Genomic DNA, 19,302 nt, shown 5'->3' with positions numbered 1-19,302 from the left:
CCTCTTTTTAGATAGGTGACTTCAGGGATCTAAGTGATGAAGATGGAGCTGTGTCTGTGTGAAGGAGAGAAAAAGGAATCAGGTTTGTCCTTGAATGAGTTTTTGCTTAGTATTCAAATATATCTGTTTTCTGAGCTTGAATGACCTGATATATATACGTTAGCTTGTGGGCATGGTATTAATAAAGAGGAAACTGTCTACATTGTAGAGCTACAGTCTTGTGTGTGCGTACAGGCTAAGATGCTTCGTGGCTGAATTAAAATTCACTGAGGTCTGTGCGTGGCTTACCCTCTGCTGCCTCTTGGTGGTAGAAGGTGTATTCAGCAAGAAAAAGAAAGGGAAGTGTTTGAAGTCTCCAAAGATTTGGTGGCATACTCGTGACCCTTAAAACTTCCCAGAAGTTAATGTGATCATGTTGATGTGATGAGTGGTTATCTCAAAACATCTCAAGGTAGAATTTTAAGAATTTCTTCCTTTTTGATCTTCTAGCAGAAGTTTCAGTAATAGTTGGTTTGACACCTCTAGGTGGTTTTTTTTTTTTTAATGTAACAATTTGTAGGTTTTTTTATGTTAATGGCTGTAAGATTATTGTCTAACCTCATTTTGATATAATTTTATCTAAGAACAGACAGCTAATTGACTAGCTAATCCCTCCCTTTTTTAAAGAACAAATGCTTTCCATTAGCTGTTTGTTTGGTGGAGCCTTTCTGAAGACATTAAGTGTCTCCCTATACGAGGGATAATCAGTTAGCTTCTTAGAGTTCATAACACGTGTGATAATTTGTTTGTCATTGAACAAAATATGATTTCTCTTTGTATTTACTTTTGAAATCTAGTGTCTTAATCAGCATAAAAGTAGTGATTTTTTTTTAACACAGTAAAATACTTTTCTAGACAAGCTCCGAAGAAGTATGCCTAACCTAGCTCGGATGCCAAGTACAACCACTGTTAGTAGCAATGGGAGTTCTCCAGTCACCGTGCGGAATAGTCAGAGTTTTGACTCAAGCTTGCATGGAGCTGCAAATGGACTTTCAAGAATACAGTCTTGTAGTAAGTATGACAGATTTTTTGGTAATTTTCAGTTAGTTATAACACCATTAGGAAAATATCTTACTATTTCATTTTTTTTTCTCTCTCTGAACACTATAGGAAACCTTTATCCTTGTGACTTTTATTTTGTATTTCACCATTAAGTATTTTCGCTGGTGCCTGTTAATAATTAGCAAATTATATGTTACCAATTAATAATTAGCAAATTATGTTAGCCTTTATACCTAAGGATAGAAGTAGAAGCCCTGAATGGTGATTGATCTCTCTGCTCATCATACAAAAATGTTTTCTGCGCAGTCCTGCCTCTTTCTAGCTGTGCACTTGATATGTTTACTCAGAGGAAAGCACAGCTCTTCTGTCCAGCTCTTACCGTGGTCTTGTTTTGCATCAGTCCATAGCTTTCCCAGGGCAAATGCAGTTCTGTTCTAGTGTGACTGAAGAGTAGGATTCACCTGCTCCATTGCAGTTTGCCCACAGCCTTTCATTCTCTGTATGGTTTACCCAGTGATGAGCATGGTGAGAGTACAGTCTAGTGTTTTTGTATTCTCACTTTGTGTGGGGATGTCTTGGCTCCAGGTTCCCCACCTCCAACTAATGCTGCCTGTATGGGTTGCTGCTGCTGCTGCTACTGCTAAGTCGCTTCAGTCGTGTCCAACTCTGTGCAGCCCCATAGACGGCAGCCCACCAGGCTCTGCCATCCCTGGGATTCTCCAGGCAAGAACACTGGAGTGGGGTGCCATTTCTTTCTCCAATGCATGAAAGTGAAAAGTGAAAGTGAAGTCATTCAGTCGTGTCCGACTCTTAGCCACCCCATGGACTGCAGCCTACCATGCTCCTCCGCCCATGGGATTTTCCAGGCAAGAGTACTGGAGTGGAGTGCCATTGCCTTCTCCGACTTGTATGGGTAGTCAGGGTTAAGTCCAAGACTGACCCCTGGGAGGCAGATTCAAGGCCACAGGCCCAGTACGGATGTGCCCAGACCTGGAAGGCCAAGTGTGTGGCCAAGCACTGTCAACCAGATATCTTCAGCTTGCACCCAGCAGACGCCTTGGTGCCCCTGATACACTACCCCAGGTGCCTCCAGAACATGCTGAGAACGGGTCAGGTTTCCAGTCGCTGCTTGCGTCACTCCGTGTGTCACACTTGACTGCCATTATGTTTATCTTCCATACTAGCTTACTGGCGTTTCCTGGGCGTGGACCGTAGTTCATCTGAGTTTCTGTCCCCAGCACCTGACTTGCTGCTTGGCACATCGAGCTCTCAGGAGATGTTTGAACAAATGTGTAAATGAACGCTGTAGGGCTGGATCTTAGGGCTTCATCTGTTAATATTTGAATTAAAGGCCTGTGTAAAGACACAGAAGATAGCCTAGGAACTAATGGTGGGAAACTGAGGACTGCTTTCTAATTTTATGTCAGGAGGTTAGGACAGGTGGCCAGATACATCATGATGAAATTTAACTGAGTTAGAAGTTCTGTGCTTGAGTATAAAAGTCAACAGTATAAACATAGAAGAGGGAAATACAGTAGTCACAGTAGCAACTAGGGTAATGCTTAGGAGTTTTTGTGAACTCTAATTCAATGTGGATCAGTAGTACAGTTTGAGTGCCAGAAAAATCAAAGTAACTCAAAATAGAACATACCCTACAAACAATGGAAAGTCTTGATGGAAGTCCTGAAAAAATAATGAGAGAGCATGTCAAAAGGATATAGGAAACAACTTAATGAAACTACCAGAGACCAAACCTGCCACAGATTGAGCCACAGAATAAATGATTATATTAAAAGATTATAACCCATAGATTAAATAATCATAGGTTCATACTTAATTGAATAAATGGAGAAGAGAGGAAATTCTTCTTTATAGAAGAATTGCAATTAATAAACATAAAGAAATGAAGGAAATAGAAAAATCATTGTGTGTAACTCAAGCATAATAATGAGAGAAAACAAAAGAACTTGAGTGTTAATGTGTAAGAGGAGGTCAGTCGTGAACTTGTTTCAGATCTCAAGACTCTGTTCTCATTGACTTTGATCCCTAAGCAAATATCCTTTATACATCGTGTGTGTATATAAACATCACGCTTGTGTTTCATGAAGAGCAAGTTCTGGACTGGTGTGCCTTCTGGAGTGAACAGAGAAGGTTGGAGAGGCGACTCCGGAAGGAGGGCACTAGGTCTGCAGCTGGAGTCTGGGTCTTTGCTTGGGCATAAGTTCATGGGAAACTATGTATCCTTTCTGATCCTTGTTTTCTCATTTGTAAAATTAGGATTGTGTCTATTAATCTTGACTAGTTTCTCTAGTATTTCTTTTTAAACTTAATGTAGTTATCTGTCTTGTGTGTAGCAGAGTTAAAGGGACTAATAGGACTGCCTTCCTGAAGTAACTCTTCCGGAGTTTCATTTCAAATGTTAGCCTTTTTGAAATTTCATTTAATCTGTAGATAAATTTTAGAATTGGTGTCTTAACAATATTAGTTTTCTAATTCATTAACATGGAATATCCCCTCATTTACTTAGATCTTCTTATCTGTCAAAGTTATGTAGCTTCCTATATAGAGGTTTAATACAGGTGTAGTTCAGTTTATTCCTAAGTATTTTATCTTAAAAATGCTTTTATAAGTAATATTTTTTTCAAATTTTAGTTCACTGATAATTTAGAAATACCACTGATTTTTTTCTGTTTTGATGTTCTGTTCAGCAGCTTTGCCAACTTCATTTATCCTAATAGTTATAAATTTGGAATATGCTTGTAATATAATACATCTGAACACCAACACATATTCAAGAATGTTCATAAAACCCCAGACTTAGAAGTAACCAAGCTTTGCATCATCAGGAGAATGGATTATAAAATACATCCCATGGAATACCTCACCTCAATGCAAATATGTGGATAAATTTCAGAAACATAATGTTGAGTCAAAGAAGCCAGTCACGGAAGAGAACATACTCTGTAATTCCATTTACATGAAGATCAAAATAGGAATAACAAATCTGTGGTGATAAAAGTGAAAGTAACAGTCACTTGGGGGGCATGTTGACTGGGAGAGGATATGTGAGAAGCTGCTGAAGCGCCGGCAGTATTTGCTGTCTTGATGTGGGTATGGTTACATGAGTGTGTTCATATCACACTTTCATTTCTCTCTAGGCTTAGCGTTTGGGTGCCTTTAGCCTGGCATGCTACAGTCCATGGGGTTGCAAAGAGTTGGATTAGCACAACTTAGCTGCTGAACGATAACACTTTATATATATTGTGTTTCAGAAGAAGCTGGGCCCAGTATGTAGACACCTTTGTATGTGCACTTAAAACCCTTTCAGACAGCATCAGTGTCTTTGAACAGGGCACCTGTGCAGGCAGTGGTGAATGTGCAATGTTCGTTTTCCTCCTAGTTCCGTCCCCAGGGCAGCTCCAGCACAGGATGCACAGCGTGGGACATTTCCCAGCGTCAGTGCGGCAGCCTCTTAAAGCCACGGCCTACGTGAGCCCAACCGTCCAGGGCAGCAGTAACGCGCCCTTATCCAACAGCTTACAGTTATACTCCAACACTGGGATCCCCACCCCCACCAAAGCTGCAGCTTCCGGCGTCATGGGCCGCAGTGCACTTCCAAGACCTTCACTGGCAATAAATGGGAGTAACCTGCCTCGAAGCAAAATTGCACAGCCTGTCAGAAGGTGAGAGCCTTGGTCCGTTCTTCCTTGTAGCCCTGTTTGTGGTCTGCAGGCACCACGCTGACGTTTCCTCTGTCTAACCCTGGTCGGTTACTCTTCCCCTTGTGCCCTGACTCATGACCTCCTGCCTCTGGATTTAATACTTTTCAATCTTTTTTTTTAATCAGAATGGTCACAAATGATATTAGGCATGTACACAACACACCCTCCTCCCACAGTCTTGATTTAAAAAGCATCGTAGTGATGTTTAGTTGGGGCTTTATTAGCTTATGTTGGGAACTTTGGTATGTTCCAGGTAGAATTTTTTAAATTCCACATTGCTTGCCAGGCACATGTTCAGTGAGCTCACAGTCACGTTGTGCCCTTTCTGAAGTGGATCTGCTGGAGTGTTTTATGGTTAAAAAACAATTCCATAAAAGTGAGTTGACAGATTAGATGATGCAACAATGGAGGCAGTAAATACATACAAATCTTACAAGAAATTAGTATTTGAAGGAGGAGAGGGAGGGGGAACCATGGTGACAGTTCGCAAAAGATGTGGGAACAAGAAATTTTTCTTTATTTATGCATTAGGTATGTATAGTTTTTATTTTCTGATGCATAATAGGTGCTCAGATCAAAAGCAAATTTAGAAACTATTGCAAAACAAGATAAATAATCTTACTGTCCAGATGGAAATCACTTTCATGCGTGTTAGCTCAGTGCAAGGCTGTGTTTCATTCATGACTGAATAGAATCACATTGTTTGATGCTTATGTTAACTGTGGACAGTACGTTTGTCCTTGGATGTCTGTCTTCGAACTAATCTCCTGGATAGGCCATCGTTGCCAGATAGAGGGTCTGGTTCCCCAAACTTAGGCAAACATTGGTTTTAACACATTTAAAAATTCGCTGCCAACATAATAGGCAAGTCTCTTGATTATTTGTAAGATTGAATACAAATAGAATTACATGAAGAAATTTTCAGTGAAGCAACCGCTGATATTTACAGGCCATTTTTCTGTCATGTTTATCTTTCTCTGATTTTAAAATGCACTTACTGCACGTTAAGGATGTTGGTCATTTTCCACTTACATTGCACATCTGCCTGTGCACATACGACACTCGTGGCACATGCTGAGAACTGGGTTTTCCTGCAGTGCGCCTGTTGACGGCCAGAGCCCCAAGGCACACGTGGGAAAGTGCCAGCACGCTGTCACTGCTGGGGTGGGGGCGGGGAGACCAGAGAGAGTGACGGGACTTGTGGGGTTACTTACAAGCCATTTCCTTTTTTAATCCCTTCACAGTTTCCTTCAGCCTCCAAAGCCTCTGTCTTCACTCAGCACGCTGAGGGATGGAAACTGGAGAGACGGTTGCTACTGATGCCGTTTTCTGTACCCTTAAGGAGTGGGAAAGAACTGGAAATGAGGGTCGTGTTACCCAGCTGGCTGGGTAACAGCGGGTGTCAGGATATTCTTTCCCTTCTGCATTTTAACACATCTACTGCATTGTTTTTCAGTGGACCAATCACCAGAGACTAATTATTGCACTTAAATATTTGCCTGAGATACTGCAGTGGTCACAGATCCACGGTTGCAGTATTGTGACACTTAGAGCTAGGAAGTTTTTGTAGAACTGATAATGTACCTGAATCCTTTTTGAGAGAATTGAGGTGTATCCATAATGCTTTCCTTGCCATCTGAGGTTTTTGTTTTTTTTTTTTAACCTGTTCAATTTACTTACATGTTCTAAACATCTTCCCATTACATGTTCTGTATTTTAATACATTGCATATTTACAACTAGGTTATATAACGTATGCTTTGAAATTTACTTTTTTATAGTTTACAGGAGTTTTATTTTTTGTGCCTATTTCTTCTTACACCTATGTGAACCACTATGGAACAACTTAAATTTTGTGCCATAAAAATATTTTTGTGGTAAGGTACTATTTTTTTAGCTCTAGGGATATATCAGCAAAAATCCATCACACAATTGATACATAATTTTCTGTTGAATGAGCACAATGTAAGCTGAAGCATTGCAAGGAGACAGCCAGACAGCAGTGTGAAATGGGTCTTGTTGTTTTCATTGTTAATTTATTGTCATTCCTGGCTTTGACATTTATAATGGCATCACGAGCTCATTGCACTTAATACCTGCAATGTTTGCTACTGTACCACAACTGATTTTCAATACTTTTACAGAGGATGAAACTGTAATGTTTTATTAACAATGCTTCTGGAAATGAATGCATTTTAAAGCAAATAAATCTTTTTGATAGACCTTTTACAAAATCCATTTGCACTAATGAATGCTTTCTTACGGGATATGACTGAATATTTGTTACTGTGTACACCGCTGTTTTGGAATGTTCAGAAATAAAGACTATTTCGGCAATATCAGGTCACGCATGGATGTGCAGCATAAATGATACCAGCCCCACACCTATGTTTCACCGCAATCGTGAAAGCGTTGCGATGCTCTTATACAGGTCGGTCAGACCTAAAGTGGGTAGGCAGAGTATTCACATTTGTAAACAACTCTTTTCTCTCAAATGCTTGGGATGAGAGATGTGAGATTTTAGTTTTGTAGTGGGATTTGGGTCCCACATAGGAAGGTCACTAGAACCCAAAGAACCAGAAACCCATTCCTGGATGAATACTGTCAGTGGAGATGCCAGTATTTTATGGGGGTTGAACTTGAAGTACTTTCTCAGTGTCAGTGAAACAGCAAGGTGTTATTAGTCTACACTTTATTTGATATATATTGGAAAACTTTTTGCCAGAAGGTGCTATGGGAAGGTTAGGTGAAGGTTTTAATGCTAAGTTTTAAAATAAGAGTTTTTCTGAGATTATTTGAGATTTTTATTTTTAGAAAGTGTGCTTTTCTACATAGTTCCGTGGAGAAAAACAGTGAAGCTGACTTTTGAATCCAGGTGTATCTGATCTCAGAAGTCTGTTTTTACCATTACTGCAGTCTTGCTGTGAACATACGTAGTCAAGTCAGTACATTTAATAAAAAACGAGTTTATATTCTGCTGAGAAGATGAAAGAATTTAACTCATTTGCAAATCAACTATTTCATTTATATTCAAAAGAGTCTGTTCAGCCCTTGCAATAAAAACCAAAGATCCCTGCACCTTGGAATTTACATTCCAGTTAGGAGAGAGATACTAAACCACTTACAAGTAAGTAAATTGCAATACATTAGGTCTTCAGTGCTATGGCAAAAACGGAAAAGGAAAGAGCTGAACTTACGGAGAGTTGAGAGAATGGAGATGGGGAGGGATCACACTATTAAGTGGGGTCATCTGGGTAGATCTCACTAAGAAGTTGACACCTGAACAAAGACAGAGCTGGAGGGCCAGCCCTAAAGCTATTTCACAGCCTCTTTCACCTGGAATTCTACTGAACACAAAATGATGTTGGTGGTCATTTTCACACTTCTCTCTAGCGTGGTATAGACCATTTATTCCAGATGCATAGAAGAGAATTTAATTTATTACATCAATAGAGGCCCTAGGGTACAGCTTCTCAAAACGTGGTCCTCACACTAGCAGCATTAGAATCAGCATTTCTTGGAAGCTTACTAAAAATGCAGATCTTTAAGCTCGCCCCAGACCTATTGACTCTCTAGGGGCCCTCTAGGTGGTTTGAAGAGCCATCTTTGAGAAGAGCTGCTGGAAAGGAGGAAGCCACCTAGGCGAGGGCTTGGGACAGTGTACATCTGTCTGGGATGTCTGAGGAAGAGCAGAGAGGCCAGTGTGGCTGCAGGCAGAAGGAACACAAGGGAAGCGGTAGAGATGAGGGCAGAAAGGAGACAGGGAAAGGCCTGTGGAGGGCATGTGGGCCACAGCGAGGCTTTGACTCTACTCTGGAATGGGAGCTGTTCGTGGTTTTGAGCAGCAGCACTCATGATTTGACTTTTTAAAAGTATCACTCATATTTGGTGGGAACAGACTAAAAAATGGAGATGCATAAAGATGAACTGTTCGATTTAGGCAAGAGAGGATGAGCTAGGCCAGCAGGATAGTGATGGAGTGCCGGGAGCCAGTGTGAGGAATCCCGCCCGTGACAAGGTCATGAGGAAGGAAGCTGACATACGCAAGGCGTGCTCAGACTTCAGGGACCCCTCTGGAAATTCCTAAGCATGTACCCCAACAAAAATCTGCCGGCTTTTGTGCTCTGCTTTTCCACTCTTCTGACATTTTCTGGAAAAAGTCAATTCAGGGCTTTAGTCTTCTGCATTTGAAAGAGTGTTTCAATCCTAAAAAAACCCTCTGATGGCTTTCTAGCCTGCCTGCAGGACTCGTACAGCTGCGCGAGTGATTGTTTGAGGCCTCCTGACTGCAGGAGGCACAGGAAGCTTAAAACATCCTAGGAATGTAGGGGCTTCTGAAGAGTCAAAATCTTTAGAATAGGACTGATTAAAAGTTTCATTTGTTGAGTCAATGCTTGCTGCCAAATTTTCATATCCTTTATTTTTAGATATAGTTGGTATATAGAAAAACAAGTAGTAGACCTGGTATTAGCAACATTAGATCTTTGAGTTAAGTACCTTCTTTGTTATATCCCACTGCACCTTTGTTCTGTAGAGATGTAACTTTAATGCTTTAAGGAGATGCAGATTAAAGAAAAACACGTCAGGGGAAACAAAATTAACATTCATTAAGAAAGAGAGCCAAAAAGTGTTAACAAGCCTCTTGGCCAGAAGATAATGTAAATCACCTGAGACCTTTTGTATACAAAATGATGTATAAAAAGAATCTGGGTTGCGAACGCTACATAATTTTGTGTTACCCATTGATCTCCGTGTTTTATCAAAAGTATAAAAGGCCTTCTGAACAATAAAGGAGGGGGCCAGTTTCTCGGACCAGTTTCTCGAACTAGTCTCTCGGCCTGGTTTCTTGGGACTCTGGCTCCCCCCATATCTTTCTCTCTCTTTCTTCTCTCCCTTTCCCTCTCTCTGCTCTTTACTTTAACTTCAGGCTGAATCTCCACCTGGGGCGCGGAGGCTCGCCAGGTCTACTTGCCTTGGCTGTTAAGACCCGCACGAAAGGGAGCTTAAGGCGAGGCACCCTTAGATATTCAAGCGGGCGCCGGTGGCCCAACGTAGATGGTGCAAATTCCTTGTCTGGAATTTTATTGGCCTTCCGCGTAAACCAAGCTATTCAGCCCTCTTCCTCCACTTAATCTTCTTACTACACTATAGTTTCTTAATCTAATCTTACATTAATAAACAAACAAGTCTTTCCACGCCAACGCCGTCCACCCTTCGAATTCCCTGGATCCACCGGGGCTGGACCCCGGCAATGGAGGAGATAAAATGGTCAGATTCAGGCTGCCTTTTAAAACTGTAGCTATCAGGATTTCTTTGTGGATTGGATGTACTGTTAGAAACCAAAAGAAAAACCGCACGTGTTTGGGCTGGCCACTAGAGGGATGGAGTTCTCCAACAAAGATGAGGAAGCTGTGGGTGGGGAAGGTTTGAAAACTATGGTCCTTTGGCTGAGCTCACGGACACCCTCTGTCTCACGTGCAGTCCTCACACTGGGTAATAAACCAGAACTCACACAGGAAAAGGGGTCCTGAGAAGCTCAGTTCTCCAACACAGAAGGGAACTGTGGTGCTGAGTGAACTCAGCCAATCTAGCCCAGCTGACGTCTGTACTAGTTAGCTATTGCTACATAACAGGCTTCCGTCATGGCTCTGTGGTAAAGAATCTGCCTGCCAATGCAAGAAACACAGGTTCGATTGCTGGGTTGGGAAGATCCCCTGGAGAAGGAAATGGCAACACACTCCAGTGTTCTTGCCTGGAGAATTCCATGGACAGAGGAGCCTGGTGGGCCACAGTCGATGGGGCCCCAAAGAGTATGACACGATTAAGCAACTAAACACAAAACAGCCTTATACTTAGGTTTTGCTAACTAGAGTAGTTTTGGTATCTTTTCCTTCAAGAGTGTCATGGATATTCTTGTTCCTTTGCATTGCCATATGTATTTTTTTTTTCTTTATTTTTTGTTTTTTTTTTGATTTTATTTTATTTTTTTTAATTTATTTTTAAAATTTTAAAATCTTTAATTCTTACATGCGTTCCCAAACATGAACCCCCCTCCCACCTCCCTCCCCATAACATCTCTCTGGGTCATCCCCATGCACCAGCCCCAAGCATGCTGTATCCTGCATCAGACATAGACTGGCGATTCAATTCTTACATGAGAGTATACATGTTAGAATGTCATTCTCCCAAATCATCCCACCCTCTCCCTCCCTCTGAGTCCAAAAGTCCATTATACACATCTGTGTCTCTTTCCCTGTCTTGCATACAGGGTCGTCATTGCCATCTTCCTAAATTCCATATATATGTGTTAGTATACTGTATTGGTGTTTTTCTTTCTGGCTTACTTCACTCTGTATAATAGGCTCCAGTTTCATCCATCTCATCAGAACTGATTCAAATGAATTCTTTTTTACGGCTGAGTAATACTCCATTGTGTATATGTACCACAGCTTTCTTATCCATTCATCTGCTGATGGACATCTAGGTTGTTTCCATGTCCTGGCTATTATAAACAGTGCTGCGATGAACATTGGGGTACATGTGTCTCTTTCAATTCTGGTTTCCTCGGTGTGTATGCCCAGAAGTGGGATTGCTGGGTCATAAGGTAGTTCTATTTGCAATTTTTTAAGGAATCTCCACACTGTTCTCCATAGTGGCTGTACTAGTTTGCATTCCCACCAACAGTGTAGGAGGGTTCCCTTTTCTCCACACCCTCTCCAGCATTTATTGCTTGCAGATTTTTGGATCACAGCCATTCTGACTGGTGTGAAGTGGTACCTCATTGTGGTTTTGATTTGCATTTCTCTAATAATGAGTGATGTTGAGCATCTTTTCATGTGTTTGTTAGCCATCCGTATGTCTTCTTTGGAGAAATGTCTGTTTAGTTCTTTGGCCCATTTTTTGATTGGGTCATTTATTTTTCTGGAATTGAGCTGCAGAAGTTGTTTGTATATTTTTGAGATTAGTTGTTTGTCAGTTGCTTCATTTGCTATTATTTTCTCCCATTCAGAAGGCTGTCTTTTCACCTTGCTTATATTTTCCTTTGTTGTGCAGAAGCTTTTAATTTTAATTAGATCCCATTTGTTTATTTTTGCTTTTATTTCCAGAATTCTGGGAGGTGGATCATAGAGGATCCTGCTGTGATTTATGTCGGAGAGTGTTTTGCCTATGTTCTCCTCTAGGAGTTTTATAGTTTCTGGTCTTACATTTAGATCTTTAATCCATTTTGAGTTTATTTTTGTGTGCGGTGTTAGAAAGTGATCTAGTTTCATTCTTTTACAAGTGGTTGACCAGTTTTCCCAGCACCACTTGTTAAAGAGATTGTCTTTACTCCATTGTATATTCTTGCCTCCTTTGTCAAAGATAAGGTGTCCATGTGTGTGTGGATTTATCTCTGGGCTTTCTATTTTGTTCCATTGATCTATATGTCTGTCTTTATGCCAATACCATACTGTCTTGATGACTGTGGCTTTGTAGTAGAGCCTGAAGTCAGGCAAGTTGATTCCTCCAGTTCCATTCTTCTTTCTCAAGATTGCTTTGGCTATTCGAGGTTTTTTGTATTTCCATACAAATCTTGAAATTATTTGTTCTAGTTCTGTGAAAAATGTTGCTGGTAGCTTGATAGGGATTGCATTGAATTTGTAAATTGCTTTGGGTAGTATACTCATTTTCACTATATTGATTCTTCCTATCCATGAACATGGTATATTTCTCCATCTATTAGTGTCCTCTTTGATTTCTTTCATCAGTGTTTTATAGTTTTCTATATATAGGTCTTTAGTTTCTTTAGGTAGATATATTCCTAAGTATTTTATTCTTTTCGTTGCAATGGTGAATGGAATTGTTTCCTTAATTTCTTTTTCTACTTTCTCATTATTCGTGTATAGGAATGCAAGGGATTTCTGTGTGTTGATTTTATATCCTGCAACTTTACTATATTCATTGATTAGCTCTAGTAATTTTCTGGTGGAGTCTTTAGGGTTTTCCATGTAGAGGATCATGTCATCTGCAAACAGTGAGAGTTTTACTTGTTCTTTTCCAATTTGGATTCCTTTTATTTCTTTTTCTGCTCTAATTGCTGTGGCCAAAACTTCCAGAACTATGTTGAATAGTAGCGGTGAAAGTGGACACCCTTGTCTTGTTCCTGACTTTAGGGGAAATGCTTTCAATTTTTCACCATTGAGGATAATGTTTGCTGTGGGTTTGTCATAGATAGCTTTTATTATGTTGAGGTATGTTCCTTCTATTCCTGCTTTCTGGAGAGTTTTTTATCATAAATGGATGTTGAATTTTGTCAAAGGCCTTCTCTGCATCTATTGAGATAATCATATGGTTTTTATTTTTCAATTTGTTAATGTGGTGAATTACATTGATTGATTTGCGGATATTGAAGAATCCTTGCATCCCTGGGATAAAGCCCACTTGGTCATGGTGTATGATCTTTTTAATGTGTTGTTGGATTCTGATTGCTAGAATTTTGTTGAGGATTTTTGCATCTATGTTCATCAGTGATATTGGCCTGTAGTTTTCTTTTTTTGTGACATCTTTGTCAGGTTTTGGTATTAGGGTGATGGTGGCCTCATAGAATGAGTTTGGAAGTTTACCTTCCTCTGCAATTTTCTGGAAGAGTTTGAGGAGGATAGGTGTTAGCTCTTCTCGAAATTTTTGGTAGAATTCAGCTGTGAAGCCGTCTGGACCTGGGCTTTTGTTTACTGGAAGATTTCTGATTACAGTTTTAATTTCCGTGCTTGTGATGGGTCTGTTAAGATTTTCTATTTCTTCCTGGTTCAGTTTTGGAAAATTGTACTTTTCTAAGAATTTGTCCATTTCTTCCACGTTGTCCATTTTATTGGCATACAATTGCTGATAGTAGTCTCTTATGATCCTTTGTATTTCTGTGTTGTCTGTTGTGATCTCTCCATTTTCATTTCTAATTTTATTGATTTGATTTTTCTCTCTTTGCTTCTTGATGAGTCTGGCTAATGGTTTGTCAATTTTATTTATCCTTTCAAAGAACCAGCTTTTGGCTTTGTTGATTTTTGCTATGGTCTCTTTTGTTTCTTTTGCATTTATTTCTGCCCTAATTTTTAAGATTTCTTTCCTTCTACTAACTCTGGGGTTCTCCAACTCTTCCTTTTCTAATTGCTTTAGTTGTAGAGTTAGGTTATTTATTTGACTTTTTTCTTGTTTCTTGAGGTATGCCTGTATTGCTATGAACTTTCCTCTTAGCACTGCTTTTATAGTGTCCCACAGGTTTTGGGTTGTTGTGTTTTCATTTTCATTAGTTTCTATGCATATTTTGATTTCTTTTTTGATTTCTTCTGTGATTTGTTGGTTATTCAGAAGTGTGTTGTTCAACCTCCATATGTTGGAATTTTTAATAGTTTTTCTCCTGTAATTGAGATCTAATCTTAATGCATTATGGTCAGAAAAGATGCTTGGAATGATTTCGATTTTTTTGAATTTATCAAGTTTAGATTTATGGCCCAGGATGTGATCTATCCTGGAGAAGGTTCCATGAGCACTTGAAAAAAAGGTGAAATTCATTGTTTTGGGGTGAAATGTCCTATAGATATCAATTAGGTCTAACTGATCTAATGTATCATTTAAAGTTTGCGTTTCTTTGTTAATTTTCTGTTTAGTTGATCTGTCCATAGGTGTGAGTGGGGTATTAAATGCCATATGTATTTTTAAATAAACTAGCCAGAAAAACACCCTGTTGGAATTTTGATGGGATTGCATTGAAGTTATAATTCAATGTTGGAAATTGACTGTTTACATACTAAATTTTAAAATCCTCAAATATGGTCTACCTCTTCTTTTACGGACTGAGGTATTCTTTAATTTCTCTTTCAATAAAAATATGCAGGTTCTCCCCAGAGGACTGAAATGCCTTTTGCAAGATTAATTTCTAGGTCTGTGATACTTCTTTATGTGATGTTATACTTATGATATTTTAAAAATTTCATTCCTAATGGTTGGTTTCAAATGTTTTATTCACCTTAAATGTATGTAAGTTATGTTAATTTATATTTAGAATCTTCATATACACAGTCAAATGTATGAATGTTATATTTCTTTCTTTCTTATAGCTTGCCTATGATCTTCAATGAAGTATTACATATAAATGATAACAGATACCCATCTTTCTGCTAACTGAAAAGCTTTCTGGTTTTACCATTAGGTTTCAAATTTGCTAAAGAGCTGTTTATCATAAAAGAATGTGAATTTTAACAAATTTCCTGCATCTATTAAAATGTGATTCTCATTTAAAAAAATTTTATTTTTAATTGGAGGATAATTAACTTACAATATTGTAATGGTTTCTGCTATATAACGCATGAATCTGCCACAGGGCTACACGCATCCTCTTCCTTCTGAACCTCCCTCCCACTTGCCTTCCCATCCCACCCCTCTAGGTTGCCACAGAGCATTGGCTTTTTGATTATCTCATTTAATCTATTAATGTGATGACTTTGTGATGGATTTTTCTAATGTTGAATCAACCTTGAATTATTGAGATAAATCCAACTTGGTCATAATGCATTATTCTTTTTAAAAATAGATTAATTTGATTTACTAATATTTAGAAGTTTTGTCCAATTTTTGGAATAGTTCTATACTTTTTCCATCTCAAACTGTCCCTATTAGGTTTTGGAATGAAGATGGTGTTAGTCTCATAAAATGAATTGGGGAGTATTTTGTGTTTTTGTAGCTGGGAGGATTTATTTAATATTGGAGTTATTTCTCCCTTATGTATGTGATAAATCTTAGTGGTAAAGTCACTGACTGGGGCCTGGAGTCCAGTCAAGTCATGTTTTAAAAATCTGATGTTGTGTTTTTTCTGCTTCCAAAAGCATGATTAAACCTCTTACTTTATCGGTGGATTACGTATATACTCTTTATAGTTTGTCAGATTTTGCTGTATGTCTTCTTATGCCACAGGATTTGGTGTGTACATATTTAGTATCTTTCATCTTCCTGGCAAAGTGAACCTGTTATCTTTGAACTAGTCTTTATCTTTTTTTTAAAATGTCTTAAAAATCTACTTTTCAGATCTTAAATAACTACATCTTTCTTTTAGTGTTTGTATGACATATATTTTTAAACCTTTGCTTTCAAACTTCTATTATTAGGTTAAACAGCATACGGTTCAGTACTTTTTAAAACCTATAATGAAAGTCTTTGTCCTTGAACTTGATCATTTAAGCCATTGTATATAAAATATTACTGACATATTTAGATAGAAATCTGTCACCTTCTTAATGAGTTTTGTTTGTTAAATCTATTCCTTCTGCCCCATTTTTGTCTTCCTTTAGATCGTATTTTCATTCTACCTTTGTCTCCTGTTTGAAAATTATACCCTAATCCTCCTTTGCTCTTCTTTTAGTGGTTAACCCCCAAAATGACAATTTGCGCTCTTAACCTATCAAATAATAATTTACCTTTATCATCCTCCTAGGTAACAAAAGGACCCCCAAATCACCTTACATCTAACTCTTTAATTGTATGTGAAATTCATGATTCAGCCAGGGACTAGGGAGAAGAGACAATATTTAGATTTTGGGGACTCCCTAAAATTCAGAGAAATCAGACTTAGCCATGTAAACAGTGCAATACTGTATGATAAAAGATATTTAGAGAAAGAGTGGTGACCGGACCAAGGGAATGACCAGCTTCTGTAAGGTCAGCAGTTTGATCTTAAAACAGGTTCTGAGTTCACTCAGCCAACAAATCTCTGAGGCTGTCAGGTTTTGTTCTGAGAGGCTCCCAGGGTGACCCAGACAGCAAGTCAGTTGTGGTCTCTGCCTTCATGGAAGTGACACTCTTGATTCTAGTAAGAGAGAAATTCAAATCTAACGAATACCATGTCTTTCCTATAAAGGGACAAGCAAGGAGCTAAGATACAGAATAACGGATGGGAGGAGTGGGGAGGATGCTCCAGAAAGGCCTTTAGAGATTTAAGCTGAGGGTGCATATGAATTCATCAAATGAAGACAAACGGGATGGTTATTTTTGGTAAAGATGAAAAATTTGGGAGTGTATACAGGGCCAAAAAAACGCTGGTGGGGCTGAACCTTAATGGCCCAACTGGCTCCGTCTTTTGTGGGCCCAGTTCACAATGAACAGTGTGAAAACACACTAAGAATTACAGGATGGCAGCAGTCCAGCATTAAACCAACCGCGGGGCCCTTCTGAGCACCGGGCTACGTGCCACTGCACAGGTCCCGGCCCACAAAGGCAGCCCTGGCTGGAGAGAGGCAGGAGCGTGAGCTGGTGGAACCTCAAATAAGGAAGCGCTTTGAATTTTACTCCAAGTTCAGTGGGAAGCTATTTATTAATAGTAACACTAACACTTTTCTTCCTATGTGCCCGACACTCCACGAAGCTCTTTAGAAGTTTTCTCCTAATTTAATCTTCACACAGTTTGTTCTAAAATTACACCTGTGCGATTTTAATTTGTGGAAGTGACTGAGTGATGACATCAGGAGGTTGATCCACTGAAAGAAGACTTTTATGACTCACATTTCCGGAGAGGAAGGGCCAGGTCACAGCACGCAGAGCCAGGCTGTGGTCAGGAGGTGGAAGTCTAGGCTGGAGTCTCTAGCTGGGTTCTCTGCAAGGAAGAATAGCCAGGCAGAATAAACAGTCTAGAACTGGCTGATCTAAATAGTTCCAGGGGCAGGGTGGCGGGGGCTTGCTATAAGGTGTTTCTAGTTGCTTAGTACTTGGCCCTGGTTTGATGAGGACCGGGGAGTATGGGTTTGGTGTGTGAGAACTGGATAAGAAGGGGTTGGGGACCCGGCCTTGAAGCAGCCAGTCTGCCCACTCAGGAGAGAGGTCAACACTTGGTTGATAGTTTGACTCTGTGATGAACGGATGCCACACAGACATAACAAATCTAAGAAAGCACAGTTAAAACACCCACTGATGTAAATACTATTGAGTGTGTGTGCATGTTCAGTCATATACTCAGTTGTATTATATGACTCTTTCGATTTCATGGACAGTAGCCCTCCAGGCTGTTCTGTCCATGGGATTTCTCAGGCAAGAATATTGGAGTAGGTTGCCTCCTCCAGGGGATCTTCCCGACTCAGGAACTGAACCCAGAGTCTCTGACATCTCCTGCATTGCAAGTGGATTCTTTACTGCTGAGCCACTGGGGAAGCCTCTAAATACTATTAGCATCCCCACTTTATTTTGTTTTTCTACATCCCTAGGATTAATTTTATACCAGGAAATGGATACTTTTTGACCCTCTTCACCCATTTTTACCTACTCTCCACCAGCCTCTGGGAACCAGCAGTTTGTTCTCTGAATTTAGGAGCTCATTCTTGTTGTTCCTGTTTAGAGTCACCGTATACATGAGCTCATATGCCATGTGTCTTTCTGTTACCTATTAGACAATTTAAACAATGTCACAGAGCTATTGGGTGTCAGAGCTCAGATGTGAACCCTGGCTTTCAGCCAAAAAGTAACTTGTACAAATGTGAAGTTAAAATTCATTTTACATGGAGAAGGGACTACAGAGAGCCAAGTGTGGAAGTGAGCACAGAGTGGGGTGGTCATTCCTTGTGGAGGGGCCAGTACATGAGCAGGGAAATGGCATGTGCAAGAACAGATGCTAAAATGCTTGGTCAGTCTGGTGAGCTGTCCCATTTAGCAGCCTGCTGCATGCAGTGGAGCGCTGGAAGAGACTCAGCTGAAGGCGTGGGCAAGGGCTAATTTAGGGGGACTTGGAACCCATGCAGAGTACAGAAGGGAGCCAACTCCTGCCGAGAGAAGACTGGAAGGCAAGAATGCCATCTAAGACGGCATCAGCTTGGGTTCAGTGCAGGGGCCACAGACTAGCTGTTTTGAAGCAGAAGGAATTTGATGTAGGAAATGAACGCCTATAAGATCACTGAAAAGACAGGTAGGCCTCTGAGAACAGCTCCTTATGCCGCATTGCAGACCAGGAGACGGGCTAATGGTACGAGAGATGGGGCAGACAGAATCAGAAGCTGCCCCGGAATCCTTGGCTCCACTAATGCACTGTCCATGCTCTGGTCCAGGGACCAGGACATGCTGCATCCAGGCTTCATCACCGTGCCCTCCAGATCTACAGCAACAAAAAGCAGATGGATCATGTGCCCACGTGTCCCACCCATGAAAGCACTGATCAGATAAGGGACTCCTGCTGATGTTGCCACAGAATAAAGCCAGCGCCTCCATGTTTGCCCACAAAACGTCAGATGTTTGGTAAAGGGTCCAACTGTCAACCCAGGAGACACAAGGACGCATGTTCGATCCCTGGGCTGGGAAGATCCCCTAGAGTAGGAAATTGGCCACCCACTCTGGTATTTCTTGCTTGGAAAATTCCACGGACAGATGAGCCTGGAGGTCTATACTCCATGGGGACCCAAAAAGTCAGACACGACTTAGTGACTGAACAACATTAAAGAGTCAGACACGACAGAGCACGCACACGCCCAGGGTAATTACACGCCTGCAAGAGCATCTGACCAGTGGACCCTGGGATGCATCTGGAATCCTTACAG

At 40.2% G+C, this 19,302-nt stretch overlaps 1 protein-coding gene across 2 annotated transcripts in view; it reads left to right on the top strand.

Moving 5' to 3' along the window:
- The window catches only part of SLAIN1 (SLAIN motif family member 1), a 52,304-nt gene extending 45,200 nt beyond the window's left edge, over positions 1 to 7,104 (top strand). For both annotated transcript variants that reach the window (XM_018056478.1, XM_018056479.1), the window contains exons 5-7: positions 895 to 1,050; positions 4,442 to 4,724; positions 6,008 to 7,104. In XM_018056478.1, the coding sequence (XP_017911967.1) occupies positions 895 to 1,050; positions 4,442 to 4,724; positions 6,008 to 6,083 (515 nt within the window). In that variant the 3' untranslated portion in view covers positions 6,084 to 7,104. The remainder of the gene's footprint in view (positions 1 to 894; positions 1,051 to 4,441; positions 4,725 to 6,007) is intronic.

Source organism: Capra hircus, chromosome 12 (genome assembly GCF_001704415.2).
Source record: "Capra hircus breed San Clemente chromosome 12, ASM170441v1, whole genome shotgun sequence".
NCBI classification, from domain to species: Eukaryota; Metazoa; Chordata; class Mammalia; order Artiodactyla; family Bovidae; genus Capra; species Capra hircus.
This window is presented reverse-complemented; position numbering and strand designations above follow the sequence as displayed.